This window comes from Nipponia nippon, unplaced genomic scaffold (genome assembly GCF_047370975.1).
Source record: "Nipponia nippon isolate SJK-2023a ecotype South Korea unplaced genomic scaffold, ASM4737097v1 scaffold_24, whole genome shotgun sequence".
Taxonomy (NCBI): Eukaryota; Metazoa; Chordata; class Aves; order Pelecaniformes; family Threskiornithidae; genus Nipponia; species Nipponia nippon.
In genome coordinates, this window is record NW_028262341.1 from 7,152,115 (window position 1) to 7,170,410 (window position 18,296).

At 47.1% G+C, this 18,296-nt stretch overlaps 2 protein-coding genes across 2 annotated transcripts; one reads left to right on the forward strand and one right to left on the reverse strand.

Moving 5' to 3' along the window:
• Positions 1-4,178: 4,178 nt before the first annotated feature.
• On the reverse strand, positions 4,179-7,934 carry GPR150 (G protein-coupled receptor 150). The gene has a single exon (XM_087761421.1). The coding sequence runs from the start codon at positions 5,714-5,716 to the stop codon at positions 4,628-4,630; it is 1,089 nt and encodes a 362-aa protein (XP_087617547.1). The 5' UTR covers positions 5,717-7,934; the 3' UTR covers positions 4,179-4,627.
• Positions 7,257-10,998, forward strand: RFESD (Rieske Fe-S domain containing). Its single transcript, XM_009476320.2, has 5 exons — positions 7,257-7,304; positions 8,227-8,604; positions 9,468-9,648; positions 9,739-9,773; positions 10,002-10,998. The coding sequence occupies exons 2-5, from the start codon at positions 8,527-8,529 to the stop codon at positions 10,293-10,295; spliced, it is 588 nt and encodes a 195-aa protein (XP_009474595.1). The 5' UTR covers positions 7,257-7,304; positions 8,227-8,526; the 3' UTR covers positions 10,296-10,998.
• The last annotated feature ends 7,298 nt before the right edge of the window (positions 10,999-18,296 follow it).

Genomic DNA, 18,296 nt, shown 5'->3' on the forward strand with positions numbered 1-18,296 from the left:
TCTTTAAAGACACGAGCTTTTAAAATGTACTTCTTTGTGTGTGTTAGGCTTTTGCAAGTGCAGTTTGTGATACTCTCTGAAATGGAAAAACAAATTGGAAAAACAAACTTCTTACTGTAATCCCTTGCAACGACTTCTATCACGGACTGTCCAAAGACACCCAGTGCAGGGGGGGCAGGTTTCCAGATAACCCAGGAAACCCCAGGACTGTGCCAGCTCGCAGAGCAAAGCTTGAATGCCAGGAGGCGGGGATGCTCCCTTGCAAGGTGATTCTGTGGCGCGTGAGCCAGCCAGTAGCAGACTGTGATCAGGTCCTAAGTCAGTATGTCTAGCCTAGTACTCCTTTTTGTATCTGGTCTTCTTAAAATGCTTATTTAAAAAGAAAACATTGACTTGTTTGTTAAAAGCCAAACTTTTACTTTTGCCAGTTTTTTATTATTTGTGTGTGAGTGAACCTTTGTTCTGATGAGTTAGAAAGAAAGAAGGCAAAAGACCCCTAACGCCTTCCTGCCTTGATTTACAATAAACAATCTACCTGTGTTGGTACAGATCTGAGCTAATTTAAGTCCAAAACGGGCACATTTAACAATGTGGTCATACTCAGTTACTCTGTCTTAGTTATGCTAATGCACCTGCATTACGGTAGCAGGAATCAAATGAGGTTTGCCACAGGCAAGGTTGGCCAGCTAACAATGGAAAAAAATCTCTTTTTCGATCACACTGAATGAGTTAGGTGGTATTAACATCGAAGAGGCATTGGGGAGTGAAAGGGAGAAGGAAGGCTGGAATGCCAACAGGTTCAAGCTTATTTATTGGATGTAGTCAGGTCAACGCAGCCTCATGAGATTTACACAAGACTATTGAGGGCAGGGGCCTGGTCAGCTTCTGAACCTTCCTTTTATCTCCAAGTGTTTACAAAGGCAGGAGAGGTACCACTATCCTGATGAGCAAAAACAGGAATTATTTTTGTAAATACAAGGTCCTAATGGTCACTGGAGAGGTAAGAGACTGCCACTGTGAATTTGCCAACAAATTACATGAAAATAATCATCTGCTGCCTTTGTCAGAATAACTAGGCTAGTTGGTAAGGAAAAAATCAGTGGGGACATCCAGACTTTGAATGCACTTGGGCAATGGCCTATTTTAAGCAAGCTATGGAAATAGAGTCTAGATAAAATCACTGTAAGTTAGGTTCACAGCTGGCTAACATCAAACTCAGCAGTAGATCCCAAAAATTAAAAAGTGGGAAAGCTGATCAAATAAGGTCTGCAAGAATCTAATGTAGTACTGTTTGGTACTTTTTAAATAAGTAATTTGAATGCAGGAGTAGGCTTTTTTCTTTTTAAACGCTTTTTTTCTTATTAAACATGAGAAAATGCATCTTGGGAGAGCCATCAGCACTTCTGAGGATAAGGTCAAATTCAAAGTAGTCTTGATTAGCTGGAGAAACGATCTGAAATCAATCAGGTGAAATTCATCATGGATTAGTTAAAGGTCAAAATAAAAGGGCAAGGGAAAAATATTAAAAAGGTGAACAACAAACTGTCCACGCTGCAGTTCTGCAGAAAAAAAAAAAGCCCCACGCACCTGGAGATTTTGGAGAACCAGAAGCAGAGTATGAATCAGCAGTGTGATGTGGTGACGAAGGAAACAAGTGGCATGCTAGGGTGATTTAAAGGGGTGTTCTATGCAAGACACAAGAGGCAATTATTTTATTCTTCTGAACATTAGTGAATCCTCAGGGTATTGTCTCTGCTTTGTGGCTTTTGTGTTTTAAGAGGGATGTCAACAGAAGAGGGGATTTGGAGGACAATAATATGAGTGACTTGTGAATCATATTAGGTTTGTTTCAGAGCAACCTTGACAGGTCCTCAACTATGAACAAGGCTGACATGAGAGCACAGCAAATGCTGCCACTGCGAGCAGGAAAAGAAATGTCTTTGGTTTTCAGGGAGGGCTGTTCTGATGAGCTGTTTGGAGAAAAAAAGAGCTAGAAATGGTTAAACATTAAAACAGCCTGACTAGAGAAGCTATCTAAACTCTGTCACTGGAATTTATTAAAAATAAGTTGAAAATATTTGTCAAGAATGGCCAAGGTGTGTGTGATCCTGCAGTAGCTCAGGGGGCCAGACCAAGTGCCCCCAGGGTGCTCTGTACGGCCCCCTTCTGCGTGCTGGGTGGGGATTTAGGCTTCACCACTCTTTGTTTCTTACTGAACAAAGTTCAGTCCCATTTACACAGCACAGTTTCAGCTCTACCCACCTTTATGATCACCTTTTATCAATCAGCAGCAGTAATTACAAGTAGACATGAATTATTGAGATGAGGTTCTGTTGAAACATCCGATGACGTCATTGTATTTGGAGTGATGTCTTCCAAGAGAAGTCACCTTAAGCTTAACTTCCTCAGAGGAAGCTTGTTAAGATCAAGATGCTACAGTTGCCTGTCAGACAGCACCTGGTACCTTTGCAAGTAACCCCGGCACAACATGAGCACCCCCCAAGAGACGGTTTTGATACAAGACGTGATATCCATAGAAAAGAGTGAAGCGTGGAGAAAAGATCATTGGGTAGGTTGGTGAGAGCCAGATAGAGAGCAGGGATATAATCATCAAATAGAATCATAGAATCGTTAAGGTTGGAAAAGACCCTTAAGATCATCGAGTCCAACCGTTAACCCAGCACTGGCAAGTCCACCACTAAACCATGTCCCTAAGCACCACGTCTACCCATCTTTTAAATACCTCCAGGGATGGGGACTCAACCACTTCCCTGGGCAGCCTGTGCCAGTGCCTGACCACCCCCTCGGTGAAGAAGTTTTTCCTAATTTCCAACCTAAACCTCCCCTGGCGCAGCTTGAGGCCGTTTCCTCTCGTCCTGTTGCTTGTTACTGGGGAGAAGAGGCCGACCCCCACCTCGCTACAGCCTCCTTTCAGGCAGTTGTAGAGAGCGATGAGGTCTCCCCTCAGCCTCCTCTTCTCCAGACTAAACAACCCCAGCTCCCTCAGCCGCTCCTCATAAGACTTGTGCTCCAGACCCTTCACCAGCTTCGTTGCCCTTCTCTGGACACGCTCCAGCACCTGGATGTCCTTGTAGTAATGAGCCTCAGGTCCTGTGTCACTGAACCAGTGCTGATCTGTCACCCAGGATAAGCAAGACAAAACCCTGCTGAAGAGCCAGCAAGACCCCAGGCAAGCAGGAGCCTTGCCCCGGGCTGACCTTCCTCATTCCCCACGTGAGCAGTGTCAGGGAGAGCCCAACCGCACGCACGCCGCTGCAGGCTCTAGGAACTGAAAAGCCCCACTTGGCAGCTTCCTACAAAAAAAGACGACGTCATGAAAAATGCTACGCAGCCGCTGAAACCTGCACAGGCGGCCGCGCTGTTCCCCACGCTGGTGGTACCTGCACAGAAATGACAGCTAGGGTCTTTGAGGGAGAAACAGCATCACGCCATCACAGCATAAACACATTTCAGTTTGCGTTCAGCGTCTGGGGCTCCTGAAGGGCGTCAGTCAGACTGGGAATCCACCGCGACAGCCAGATGTGGGGATGCGGGTGTACCTCCCGCTCCGTCAGGATCAGTGAGGTCCCTCCCGGGTCTGATGAGAGCATCTAACGCGGCTCCCATTCGCAGGCACAGAGCTCTCACTGTTACCTGCTCTGGTTTGTCAATCATTTTCATACGTGTGAGCTATCAACAACACATTGAGCGTACTGATACGCATACGCTACCAGCTATAAACATTGCACATCATTCGTGCGCAGTCCTACAGAAATAGAGCTCTCGTATCTCAGAAAAATTTATGTTTAGCTTAATTTGTAGTGTCAACATGACAAAAAATATTCAGCTGGTGAAGTGGGTGTAGTGGAAATCTTAGGAATAAAACTGGAGCTAAATGAGAAGGATATGGTCTCAGCGCAGTATTCTTTCATTGCCCTGCCTTAAACATGGGGAATAAATATAACAACGTTTTAGAAGAGTTTTGCCACGTTTTACACACGTACATTGCATTGCAGCATGCCTTTTACAGGCCCCTGCTCAGCCTGTACAGCTAATTAGTTAACTAATGCAAGAATTACACCAGCCCATCTGAAATTACATGGTCACATCCATACTTTTCTAGTGGATTTAAACAACAGCAACAACAAAAAAAGACTAATTTCTTGGACTGACCGATTTTATTTCTGAACAAGGTATCACGAAATCCAGAAAGTACGACCAAAATACTCATACGGCTTTGTAAGGATGACAAGTTAAGTCAGGCACTGAATGGGAAAAACGTTTGGGCAGTTTGCATAGCAACAGCCATCCTGCTGATTTTGCCCTCTTCTGTAAGCATGTCTGAGACGAAAAGACACCAAAAAAGTAAAAAAACAAAAAAACAAAACAAAACAAAACAAAAAAAACAGAATAAAATAGATCCCCCAAGCTCAGCCAACGGTAAGGTAAAAGACCGTGGGCACGGCTGTGTGGCAGCCCAGGCGCTTCCCCAGGCACAGCCCCGTCCCGGGCCCCGTCCCGGGCCGAGAGGCTCCTCCGTGACGAGTCTCCGCCGCGGCGCCCACCCACGCGTGCCCCGGTCCCCGCCGCCGCGCTAACGCCGCGGTAACGCCGCGCTAACACCGCGCTAACACCGCGCTGCCTCCGGCGGGGCCGCGCCGGCCCACCCCGCTGCCGCCGCGGGCGGCGGGGCGCCGGGGCCGGGGCCGCCGGGGCCGCCGGGGCGGCGGCGGAGCGGGCGGCGGAGCGTGGCCCCGCGTCGCCGCTGGCCGTCGAGGCCGGGGCAGCAGCAGGCAGCGGCGCCGGTCCCGGAAAGGCCCCGTCGGAGGCGGCGCGCCGCGGGCCGGCGGCTGTGGAGCAGGAGGCAGGCGAAGGGGTTGAGGGCGCTGTTGGCCGCCGCCACGATGCCCAGCGCCGCCAGCGCCTCCCGCGGCCCGCCGCCGCCGCCGCCGTCGGGCGCCGAGGCCAGGCCGAGCTCCAGCGCGCAGCGGGGCAGGCGGCAGAGAGCGAAGAGACCCGCCAGCACCAGCGGCAGCCGCAGCGCCCGCCCGCGGCTCGGGCCCCCGCCGCGCCGCCCGCCGCCCTCCGCCCGCCGCCGTCGGGCGGCCCCGAGGGCGGGCAGGCTGCGGGCGCAGGCCCAGCAGAGGAGCCCGGCGGGCGCCAGGAAGCCGGTGGCCGCCCCGTAGGCGGCGAAGGCCAGGCCGTGCCAGCGCGGCAGCTCCTCGAAGACGCTGCGGCAGCGGGGCCCGCCGGGGCGCGGGGCCGGGCGGAAGGCGAAGGCCTGAGGCAGGGCGAGGAGCGGGGCCAGCAGCCAGCCCAGGGCGGCCAGGCCGCGGGCGGGCAGCGCCGGGCGGTGCCGCTCCAGCGCCAGCAGCACCAGCCCGTGGGCCGAGGCCAGCGGCCCGCAGCGCTGCAGCAGCGGCAGCAGGCGGCAGGCGGCGGCGCCGGGGGTCCCGCCGGCTCCGCGGAGCTCGGCCGCCAGCCGCGGCAGCAGCGCCAGCCCGCAGCCCGCCAGGTCGGCCACCGCCAGGTGCCCCAGCAGCAGGTCCCTCCGCCGGCGCGGCCGCCCGCCGCAGAGCCGCCCCAGCACCAGCCCGTTGCCCACCAGCGCCAGCAGCAGGACGGCTCCCTCCCAGGCCGCCCGCGGGCCGGGCAAGGGCGGGAGGGCGCCGGGGACGGACAGGTTGAGGGCGGGGGAGAAGGGGTCCTCCTCCATCGCCAGCCCGCCCCGGCTGACGAGGGGGGGCCGCCGCTCGGGCCCCCGAGCTTCCCCGGCGGCGGCGCGGCGCTCCCCGCAGGCATATATAGGGGCTGGCCCTCATCCCGCACCGGGGGTGGGCTGCGCGAACGGCGGATCGCACGCCCCCCGCCCCCGGCACCGGCGGGCATCTTCAGCCGGCGGTCCGCTCCCCCGGCACTGCCGGGCATCTTTCCCTGGTGGCCTGCTCCCCTTGCACCGCCCAGCACTGGCGGACATGTTCCCCTGGCAGTGCTCTCCCCGGGCACCGGTGGGCATCTTCCCTCGACGTTCCTCAACCCCTACGCAGCCCAGCACCGGCGGGTATCTTCCCCTGCACCGCCCGGGGCTGGCGGGCATCTTCCCCCGACGGCTCAGTAGCCTGCTCCCGCCCGCTGCCGGCCGCACCGCCCCGGCGGAGCGGTTCCCCCTCGGCACCGCCGGCGGAGCATCCCTCGGAGGATGATGGATGGACAGCCGGGGCGAGCGGCGGCGGAGCGGGGGGAGCCGGGGGGTCACGCCGCCGCTTGTTCTGGTCCCCACACCGGAGCTTTTGGGACCCCAGGCAGCCCCGACACCCGTGTCTCCGGGGCATGCTGGGCCCACGCCCCGCATGGCAGTGGTTTTTTTTTTTCTCTTTCCCCAAAGGAGGAAAAGGAGTCAGATCAGGGTACAGCAATGAACTACTACGACTTATAAACCCAGCTGTATTTCTAGCCGGAAAATGAATCCTTTCGCTGCTCCCAAACCCCTTTGACGGCTCTTCCCACCAGACGGCACTTGGCTGCAGGGACGCCTCCATCCAGTGCGGTGCGCAGTGACTCAGAAAATGTCAAAGCAGCCAAACTCTTAAGAAAACATTAGGAAAAATCTAGTAGAAAATGAACTTGAAGTGTGTGTGTGGGTATAACTTTTTTTCTGTTTAATTGAAATGTTTTTACTTCCGTTGGTAGATGCCGCTCTGGTAGCGGGTTGGTAGCTCAGGATTCTGTCATGGGACCTGGGAGGGTTATGTGGGCCATGGTACTCTGTGTCTTGTTTGAATGGGTGGTTCTAATATGGTCATCAGCCTGGAAAAAAACAGGAGCAAGCAAAACTGGTTATTATTTAACCTTAGGTAGAGTGTGATGGAGAGCTCATTTCCCGAGGAGCTGTGAGAGGGCAGGCAGACAAATTGCCATTTTAATGTGATTTTGACACCAGCTCAGCTATCCCCTGATCTGGGCTTAATGCCTGTGGCTGTGCAGTTTAAAGAAAGGGAGGAGAAAGCAGGTCTTCATTCATCTGGTTCCAGCTGTGGAGGCAGCTGTCCAGATGGCACCAAGCTGGGGGCTGAGGTGGAAGAGGAGAAGGTCACGTTGGGTGAAAACCACCTCAGAGGTCTATTGCCCTTCCAGTATGCTGGGTTCTGTCCCAAACTCGGAGAACTCCTCTAGGCAAGAAACTGCTGCCTCCTTTTTTCAGTCCCTCCTGGGCTGCTCTAGGTTGAAATCTCTCATTTTCTGTTCATACTTTGCAGGTACATGTCCACTTCATGGATGAGAAAGTGGCCAACAGCAGGCCAGCGGTAAGAGGGTCTAGTTACAGGTCTTTTGTGATGAGGAGTCCTTAGCTGTGCTCTTTTTCTAAGGGAACAAAGTCTTTTCCCACCATACATTTAACAAACTCATTAGTGTAATACCAAGCGTACATTGCCTTGAGGGCTTTCTTCTGGAGGACCTCCGATATGCCAAGGCAATTCTTAATCTGCAGTTGGTTGTAGATAAGCATGGAAGTCTTGACTGTAAAATGAAACCATACTGATTGCTTACACCAGTTGGGCCATGTAGGGTCCACAACGTGCTGACAGTCGGAGCCAGGTTCAGACTGGGGTGCCTGGATAATTTATGTATAGAAAATCCAGGCTGGCTGTAGAAATGTCATCATTAAATGAGCTGGAGTGCCAAGTGTTATTTTAATACTGGTCTGGACAGTACGCATGTATGTGTGTGTTGATGTATGTAGATATATATGTGTGTGCCTATATATGTATGTATATAGATACACAATTTTTTAGAGGTGTCTTCGTAAGAGCGTTTCTAACTACAGGCTTCTGCATTTTGAGATTTTGGCCAATTTGGGAAGTTTACATGCAGAGTCAGTCAAAAGGTGATAGTAAAAAATAGGGGATTTCCTACTCCAGTTCTTGAGGTTAGTTTGCTACAAGCTATGCTTATTTTCTAAAGAAAATAAGCGTGAATGCCTTATTGGATGGTCCTGTGAGTCTGGGAGTGACGTTTCACTTTCTAGGTAAGACTGGGTGGAAGTTCCTGTAAACTGGAAAGCAGAGAGTTGGTCCTTGTGGTTGATCGTGTGCAAATCAGATAGCAGCTGGCCTTGAAAATGCCACACTATTATTTACACCAGCCTTCCCGCTGTAACGGTTTATTAGGAAACGCGCAGTTGCTGATCCTGAATAAACACGTAACGTAACATGTGGCTCTGAGCAGGGTTTCGGCTCGGCACGTCCCACTTGGAGAAGGTGGTGGTGGCACAGGCTCATGGGGAGCAAGGTGTCAGGAGGAACCCGGAGCTCTCTTCTGTTATCAGGCCAGGCCCAGCGTGTCCCTGCTCCTTATCAGTCCTGACAGAGCTGGCTTCTGCCGCACTGAGCCTCTATACATCCTGCCTCTGCTGCTGTAGGGGCCGGCACCGCTGCCTCCATTTGCACATAAAGAGAGGCTGCAACACATGCTGTTACGTATGTGAACAAGGTGGGAGAGTTGCAACAGGCACGGCGAAGAGACGCAATGCTGGACTTCATTATTCTGAGCCTCCATTTCTTCCTCTGCTTTCTCATCGCTGTTGCGATCTGGCGTGCACCTAAGGTATGGTGTGGCTTGCTGCCACGCTGCTCTTCGTGGCTCTGCACCCCTTTGCAGCGGGATCCCCCCTGCCTGCAGTTCCCCTTTTGTCTCAGCACGTACAAAGACCTTTTTTACCCTGATTTTTCAGAGGAAGCAAGGGTAGCATGGCTGTACTGGGAAGTCAGAGGAACTGGAACACAGTAGCTAATTGTAAGCAAATTTAATAGGAAGGCAGGTTTTGTGATAAAACTACTTATGTCCTGTGCTAGGAGAGGGAGGGGCCATTGGACATTTGAAATATGTAAGAGGAAGAAGGGAAAGGCCAACACATTTGGTAAAAAGCCCAGGCTGAATACAGCTTCTCAATAAACAATTTTTTTCCCTTTTGCAGATGGTATTTTCAGTTTTTTATCAACTTATATCAGGTTGTATTTCTAACCATAATATTATTTTTAAAGTATTGGCTTTACATGTAAATGTTACTGTTTACCCATTGCATAGCTAAATAGTATAGTGTTTTACATGTAGCATCCTTGTATTTTTTTGCATGTAGCTTTCCCGGGGATATGGTGATTAAAGTGCAGAGTAAATTAATAGTGATTTAGAATTTATCTTGCCTCAGCCTCAGGTATCAGGTTTGCAACAGCTGGCTTTCCTAGTCCCAGTTCTGTTAGTGAACACGTAGGCCAAACATTATCACCAAACTCATGTGCTTTGCTTCGTGTGCATGTTGATAGTCTTTTACTAAAACTTCTGCTTCTTTCACTTCACGTGTTAAATGGGTCAGGGTTTTCTCCGGGACTGAGTCACTCATTGAAGAAATGTAGAAATTCAGACAAAAACTGTTTCTTAAGGTGGCTTTTTAAATTTTTTTGTGTTTTAAGGATGTGGATTTGCACAGCTCAAGCACAGGAACAGTTCAAATGGAGCCAGATGGTCTTACATTAATTGGCAAAGAAGGTGACATAAAGAGGTCAGGAAGAGTAACAGCCAAAGTCAATGGCAGAGAAGTTGTTGTTTTCTACCATGAAGGGAAATTTCATGCTATGGACTCTCGTTGCTACCGTAAGATATTTGCACATATGAGCTCAATGTTGCAACAATTAAGCGTAAAATCTGCTGCATAAATTAATGCTGTGTTCTACCATGTTTCAGATGAAGGAGGCCCTTTACGTCTTGGAGAAATAGAGGTACGTCAGCAAAATAAAAATAATGTAGGGGGACAGAGTAATGTGAAAACTCTAATGCTTTTTTTGAATACTTTTATCTGAACATAACATCAAAAGAAATGGCTATATATTTATAATAGCAGACAGCCATACAGCCAAATCACCAAACATGTCTTTTGTCCTAGAGGTTGTTCCAGGAGAAGAATCAGAAGCCGATGACTTGCTATTTTTATTTTCTTCTTCTTGCAGGATATCGATGGTCAAGCATGTATTGTTTGCCCTTGGCATAAGTATAAAATTACTTTGGAAACAGGAGAAGGATTATATGAAGGAATAAACCCTTTGGAGCCATCACCGACACCACAGTGGCAATCAAAAGGAGTCAAACAAAGGATTCATAAAGTCACAATAGACAATGGAAACGTTTATGTGAGTCCTCCAGATTTGTCAGTAAGCTTTGACTCCGATTATTTTGCTGACAAGTACAAAAATAATGGTGATTTAGCTATGGAAAAACAAAGCAATTCACAAGCAGCAGCGTAAGTTGTGGCCAGAAAGCAGAATCCTGGTGAATGTACCAACGAACTATTGTCGTGAAATAAAAACATACTGTGGCCATAAAGATTGTCTCCAGCTTCAACTCTAGTGTTAATGTTATGTTAAAGCATTGAAACACATAGAATTGAGTAAGATAAGAAGCTCTGCGTTGTCACAAATGTGACTGATCTTGTGCAATGATTTTTTTTTTTTGCACTAGCATTTCAAAAAGGCTTATTTACAGTAGAGTGCCTCATAATATTTGATATCCTAGAAATCCTAGTTTGCTAGAATCTTTTTAATTTTTAGGAGGGAATGTAGTGTATTACTGCTTATAAAACACATTACAGAGTTTAAGATAAATAGTCAGGTGTAAAGGTTATGTTTATAGGCTTAACAGTTTATACTTATAATGCCTTCGGTATAAATGACACAAAAATTTTTAACTTTAGATACGTTAGAAATCTCTGGGTGTTTATTAAGTGCCACAAAGAGAAGTACAAATCTTGAGCATATTTTAGTGACCTTCTTTATGCCTATTTGTGTATTACTACCATGATTCCATAGAAGTATTTCTTTTCCTTCTCCTCATTGAACTCCTTTTGGTAGTTCATCAAATAATTTGACAAGCATTTTTCATGTATAGCTTGTTCTTCCTGATTCTTTTGGATAAGAAAGAAGCTGTTGTCTATAAAAACCTGATACATAATGTAGTGGCTCTTGTTTCTTTTTTTTTTAACTTACTGTAAGTTCAGTTTTATACATTCCTTTGAAAAAATGAGCTTTCAGTTTAGAGCCAAAAGTTAGGTTTCTCTATGTGTGTTCACTGTATAATATCAGATTTGCCTCGATAATCCCTCTGAGAAAGTTTCCCTCCGACCTGTGCTGTGTGAGGGCCAAGCTGGGCTCTGGGACACGGTGGGTTCCCTGCCCAGCCCGTGGGGTCCAGAGTACAGAAATACTGTGCGAATGCTTAGCATCCTCTTGCATGGCTGCAATTGCATGTTTGCAGTACTTTGGGGTGCATTTATGGGTGATTTGTTGGCTGTTTGCAAAGTTCGGTTGTAATCAGGTTCAGTTTGAAGCTGCCTGGTCTGTAAGTTTCTCTTGTGCATGCAGTGGGTTGTCTTGCGTTTAATGTATGTGAAGGGTAAGTAGGTCTGTGTCAACACCATTGTTCATATAAATGTATTTAAAAGTCATGAGGCACAGGGAGGTATCAGAGGAAAACTTCTGTGCCCGATTGATCACAATGAAAAAAGCAAAGCACATAATCAATTTATTTCACCACATTTAAATTCAGATGCGCACCTCTGATCATGCCTCCTTACATTGTTTTTGTGGTTGATAGGGGGAAGCGGCACCTTCAAGGTGCTGTTGAGCTGACCTGTTTCAGTTTTGTGTTTTAGAAAAACTACAGCACAGAAATGTTTTCCTCCTCCTCCTCCTCCACCTCTCGCTGACCGCTCAGCCAGCCAGTGCCGACGAGATCAGATGCAAATGCCTGCCTTCTGTCAGATGAATTACATCTTGATCATCTGCCAGAAAATGCTGTTATGTACTGACCTGTTCTGTAGGGTTTTTTTTGTTTGCTTGTTTGTTTTTTAAAGGAATAGATAACCTCTTTCTCTCTCATCTTGCAGCCACAGGGTAGGTGGCAGGAGGGTGAGGCAGGAGGGGAAGTTATACAGCTGATATTCCAAGGGGCCTGGAGCACACATCACTCTGGGTGCTGCAGGGGGGGATGGAGAACTGCTTCCCTTCCCTCCCTCCTCACCCAACTACCTGCACCTGTGATGAAACTTAAGCATTGATGTCTTGTCCTATTGAAGGACAGGGATCATATAAAATAAAAGTATTGTAAGGTCTTCAGATATACCTGCGTTGACTCATGTGATTGCTTAGATAGTATTTTTATTGCTGTTTTTTTAAAGTACTGCATTAATAGAAATTGACAATTTAAATTAATAAAGACACAGTTCAATTTAAGAAAGTACCAATTATGAGTAATACGCTATTGCCTGTACGACATTTAGTAGAATGTTAGTAATAGGAAGTTTTACTTGAAAGTTTCATGAACACGTTCATATTAGTAGAAGAGTTCTCAGGCTTTTGCAGAATTGAATTTTCTGGCTAAAAGCCAGCGAAGAGTTTAATCATATGTTTACTGTTAATCATATGAAATCAGTGGAACTGCATGTCCAGGCTTAGAAAAGTCCCCTTTCTTCACTACTTCTCAAGCATAATAACTATCTGCAAGCTTTTAAAGTGTTTTTGCTTTTACTTTAAACGTTCTTATTCTCAGGGAGATCACATTAATTTAATATCTAAAGTTTGTCAGTTTGCTTTCCCCTCAATTTTCTTGTTGATGATCACAGAAGGAACAGACAATTATTAACTCTGGTGGCTGTGAACGAAGGAGGGAGAGTTAGCTGTCTGTTAGACTTTCTTTTTTTATTATTATTTTTTATTTTTTGACAGCAGAGAACAAAACCTACAGCATGTTAAAGTTGCTACCTTTAAAAAAATACCTGCACTATTCTGTTTTATTTGTCTGAGCTTTGAAGTGCTAGAATATGCACCTGATTTGAAAATACTGTCACCATTTAACGTCCCAGGGTTGGACGTTTCTGAGTCTCTTGTCCTGCTAGCTCTTTCTAGGTCTCTAGCTATACTGGCATATCGTGTGAAGACATGGAGAATGTGGGGGTTATCCTGAAAGGGAGCCAGTCAGGAGATTGGTAGGGAAGGATGGAGGGGGAGCACGGGGGGATCTTGGATGTGATGGGAGAGCAGGAACGGCAGGCACCGGAGCTGGGTGAGAAGTGAGGAGCGTCAAGACAGGTGAGAAGAGAAGGTGTTGGTACTCATGGGGGAAGGAGACTTCAGTGGGAAAAAACAGAAAAGGCAGCAAAAGGCACTTTTGGGAGCAAGGAGACTGAAGCAGGGTGGGGGACCAAGAGCCATCCAGGGAACCGCTGGTGAGGGTGGAGGATGGCTGGGATGTGGCTGTTTGCAATTAGAGACTAATAGCAGGACAAGGAGGGAGACGAGGAGTGGTTAAGTTAAGGCAGTGAGACTGAGGTGGCATTTAAGGGACAATGAAGAGACAGAAGGAATGAGTAGTTGTGGGCAAGAGACCAAAAAGTCACTGGCTGGATAATTAGAGCTTCCTGGCAAGATCTGTTAATGAGAGTGATGTTAAGATCAACCTTCCAAATCATTCAGGAGGAGTGTTTTGTTAGTGATAGTTTTGGGGGTTTAGTTTAATTTGACAAATGAGCAAACACCATCTGTTTTCCCATCATTAATCAGCCAGGCAAAGAACAGAGAAATATATTTTGTGCTTTGGCTTGAAAATTTTCATGATGACTGTGAGACATTCAGGCTCTGTAAGCTGCTTTCACAAGGAGCTTGAACAGAATAAACAAGTTCTGCTATCATGGAGCCATCTTTTCGAGAAAGAGAGGTGGAAACTATCACCGTAGTAGTTTAAACAGGAGCTTGAGCCTTCACCTGATGTAACTGCACCGTAAACCTTAATTAGACAATATTAACTGTAAGGCTGGATGTGGTATGTTTTGCTTCTGCAGGTAGTACCTTGTTCTCCAATGTCCCCTTGACTTCATTCGGTGCTGCACATGAAGTAAAGGACAGCTTCAATGTGAAAAGTGTTATAAAGTCAGGATTGAGAAGTTTATGAACGTACCCCATATGAAGCACATACAGCGGTGAGAGCAGCCTTTGCAGGATAGGAGATCACACCAGGCAGGGAAAAACGTCTAGTCTGTGGGAAAACAATTTTAAAACCAACCTTTCACTGTTGAAGCCCTTTTCAATAGCAGTGCACAGTTCCTAATTTCATGCTCAATTTTGGAATGAAATCAGGTCTGAAGTTTGCACCTGCTCTTTCCGATATGATTAGGAAAAGTAATTCATGTTGTTCCCCTGTTGATCATACAAACATGGGCTGCAAGAGTCAGCACTCACCGATTCCCAGGTGTCCCATCGCTCTGCCCACTTGGCTTGGCAGCTGCTTTTGGAGGTTACTGGAGTGAGCAGGGGATGGGGAATGGAAATAATACTGCTGGAGAGGTACTGAAGCCTCTGGTTGTATGTGGGGAGACTGCCCTTCGCTGGCACCGCTCTGGCAGAGCCGGTCCCACAGTGGATCCAACTGGTGGGGGCTTCGCCCCCCAGCTGCATCTGAGGCATTTGGGGTAAGTGGTTTTCTGCCAGGCCAGCAAGTTCAGCCACCTCCACCAGTGGCTAAACCAGGACCACACTGAGGGCATGGGGATGCAGGAGGAGCAGGTGAGGCTTAAGAGGGTGTGATGGGTTGGGTCAGTTTTTTGAACTCTATCCAGCAAATGTTTTTTTGTGGAATTTATTCATGCAAACCTACTGATTTTGTTAAGTGGAATTTTTTGCTTGAATGAAGAGTAAACACAGTTCTCAACACCTGACATCTGTAAATTACTGAACTAGGCTAAAAGTGAAAATGCCAGTTTTGCTTGTAGGTACACAAACTGAGAAATTGATGCAGATATCCTGATTAGCCCATTAATGACTCTTCGTCTCTGAGATGAAGAGAGTGCCCTGACAAGCACTGGCTGTCATGCTTGAACAGTGGGATTGTTTTGCTAAAAGAGATGTTTGAAAAGCATGGTTCGTTATTACAAACTGTAGTTGTTAGAAATCCAAGGCTTATGAAGGAAAGACTACTCCAGAAATAATTATCCTATATGAAAGTTATGGTAAAATGTATGTTATCTTATTTAAAAAAAAAAAAAAGGTTATAATTAATTTAACTCTTCGGATTACAATGAACAAATGAATTTATTTTGTTTGTGGCTTTCCATGTGCTCTTGGTATTTTGCTGAGGCTGTGGTTAACTTAGGACCCAGACAACCCAGAGATTGCACATAAAGGTAGTATCTTTTTATTAAGCCAGCAACTGTAGTTGGAAAAAGTACTAAAGCTTTCAGGCACACTGAAGTAGGGCTATAGTGCCTGAAGTTTTTCTGATTTATTCGTGTTTATATATGAGTTGTTTAATAGGAAGTATTACCTATGCTTGCAGATGTCCTGCCTTGATTTCCATTAACATCCAAGACATGTAGCTATATCCTCATTCAAGTAAGAAGTATCACCTTTTTTATCCTGAAAAAATTCCATGCTTGTTTGGCACAGATAGCTCCAGGGAAAAATGCATACTTCTGTAGCTGCCGTTTGGCCAAGGAAAGCACAGAAGAGCAGTGCAGTGCTGGCCTTTCCCTGATGGTTTATATGGACTTGCAGTGTTCCTGGCACTGTACTGGCTCAGCATGCAAGAAACCAGCACCGTCACCTGAATTTGAAAAGCAATAGCTGTTCAGGATGAATATCATCTCCCAGGAGGCTGTGTCACCTTGCAGTGCTCATGGTATTTTTCATGAGACTCAGCACCAAAAGAAAACCTGAAGCTCAACATCACTTTGGAGATGCAGGTGTTCATGTGAATTTTCATTATCAGTTTGGCTAATCTAGCATATGCTAAGCAGAAAGGAGGCTTGATGTTAACTAAATTCACGTGCAAGGCCAAGTGCAAGGTCTTGCACCTAGGTGGGGGCAACCCCCAGTATCAATACAGGGGGACGAAAGCATTGAGAGCAGCCCTGCCAAGAAGGACCTGGAGTACTGGGGGATGAAAAGCTGGACACGAGCCGGCAGTGTGCTCTTGCAGCCCAGAAAGCCAACCATATCCTGGGCTGCATCCAAAGAAGTGTTGCCAGCAGGTTGAGGGAGGGGATCCTGCCCCTCTACTCCGCTCTGGTGAGACCCCACCTGGAGCCCTGCGTCCAGCTCTGGGGTCCTCAGCACAGGAAGGACATGGACCTGTTGGAGCGGGTGCAGAGGAGGCCACAGAAATGATCAGAGGGATGGAGCACCTCTGCTATGAGGAAAGGCTGAGAGAGCTGGGGTTGTTCAGCCTGGAGAAGAGAAGGGTCTCTATATTGCAGCCTTTCAGTAGTTGAAGGGGGCTTATAAGAAAGATGGGGACAGACTTTTTACTAAGGCCTGTGGTGACAGGACAAGGGGTAATGGTTTTAAACTAAAAGAGGGTACATTTAGACTAGATATAAGGAAGAAATGTTTTACAATGAGGGTGGTGAAACGCTGGAACAGGTTGCGCAGGGAGGTGGTAGATGCCCCATCCCTGGACGTGTTCAAGGTCAGGCTGGATGGGGCTTTGAGCAACCTGATCCAGTGAAAGATGTCCCTGCCCATGGCAGAGGGTTGGACTAGATGGTCTGTAAAGGTCCCTTCCAACCCAAGCCATTCTGTGATTCTGTGATTTTATGTAATGTTGTACTCCTGGTTATTTTTTCTGTTGCTTTTTTAATAATTGATAACTGATTAACTTTAACTATATAGACAAAACATACTAGCATTTGAAAATATGTGCTGCTTCTGTGTTGATCTCTTATCCCAATGGGCTTTGCTTCCATAATTTGGACAATGCAAACTTTAACAGTAATTATCTGTTTGTTTCTATGGACATCTTTTACAAAATTTTTCTTTGCCATTCAGAATGGAAGAATCCTTTCCGAGAACATTCATAGCAGTAAAATACAGTGAGTCAATAATATTGCCTCACATAGCCTGCATTTTCAAATTTTATCAGTCGGTTCCTTGGTGAATAATATTATCCGTACTTCATAGCTGTGAAACTGAAGCAGAAATTAACATTTGAAATGTTCCCTAGTTTTGGTATAGATGAGTATTCCTCTAGAAAAAAAAATGTAAGTACTGAAAATGAAACAAAAATAACATAAAACATGTTTTTGGCATCTACCCAAACACTCCTGCCGTATCTCCCCATTGCAAAATGGAAACAAGAAGGAATCCAAAAGTTCCTTTGGGCTAAACAAAATAAATCTGATTTCTTGTCTTTTTGAGTTCAAAAGAGACAAAACCAGAGCTGTTCTAAATCCCCTTCCTGAGATTTCAGATAAGCAACACAGCTTGTAGTTTCTGCCACTTGCAAAGGGCAGCAGTTATGCTCTTTAACAGTGATGACTAGCTTTTCCATTACTTAAGCAATGACGTATTTAGCCACTTCTTTCACACATACAAGGCTGCTTGCCAGAAAGCTCCCAAACCCTCCCTGCGCCTGGCTCTGCAGGGCTCACCCCGGAGCTGTGGTCAGGACCCGAGGGGACAGTGTATTCCTGTGCAGACTATCACTGACTACCAACAAAATCCATACATCTGTGAGAAATGGTGGTTCCTGCTATAGCTGCAGTTGTTCAGGTGGTTGCCAGCAAAAGCTAGAAATGCATGTGGATAGTCTGTGCCCGTTCCTTGGGTGACTTTGCTCAGGGTATTTTGCAAACAGCTGTTGGTGGCTGCATGGCAAGACTGGGATCCTGTGGTGGTGCTGCTTGTGGACCTGCTGTGGGGTAGCTGGGAATCAGTCACCAGGTCGATTTCATAGGAGGATGGGGTGGATTCCCCCAGGCCCCTCCAAGTCCCCTTATAAAGGAGCTGTGGGTGGGAAGAGTGACAGTGAGAATATGAGTTTATTTGGCCAGAGTTGTTCCATGTGAAATAAAAAGTGCAACTTCACCTTGGGACCCCTGGCAAACTCCTGGTGTTTAACATAAAATGAGCTTCTTCAACATCATCTCTATAGCTCAGGAGCAACATAAACAGCAGTAAAGAATGAATACCGCTAACGAAGTCATTGTCAAGGTCTTTCATATATCACCCATCTCCAAGTTTTCTTTGCAGCCAGGGAAATGGAACAATGGAGGGCAATGTGCCCGACAGCCAGCAAACTTCAGGTGGTTATTTCAAAGGGGAGGAACTGAGTTTCCACAACAAGCAGCCCTCCCACTTTGCAGGATCTTTTTTAACCCAGCGGCACTTGACAGCGTACACATCTGACAACTGAATGTAGCTGTGTCCTGTTCTGCTGAACGTAGGGCATGCGTGATGTTTATTCTGCTAAGGTGGGATCTT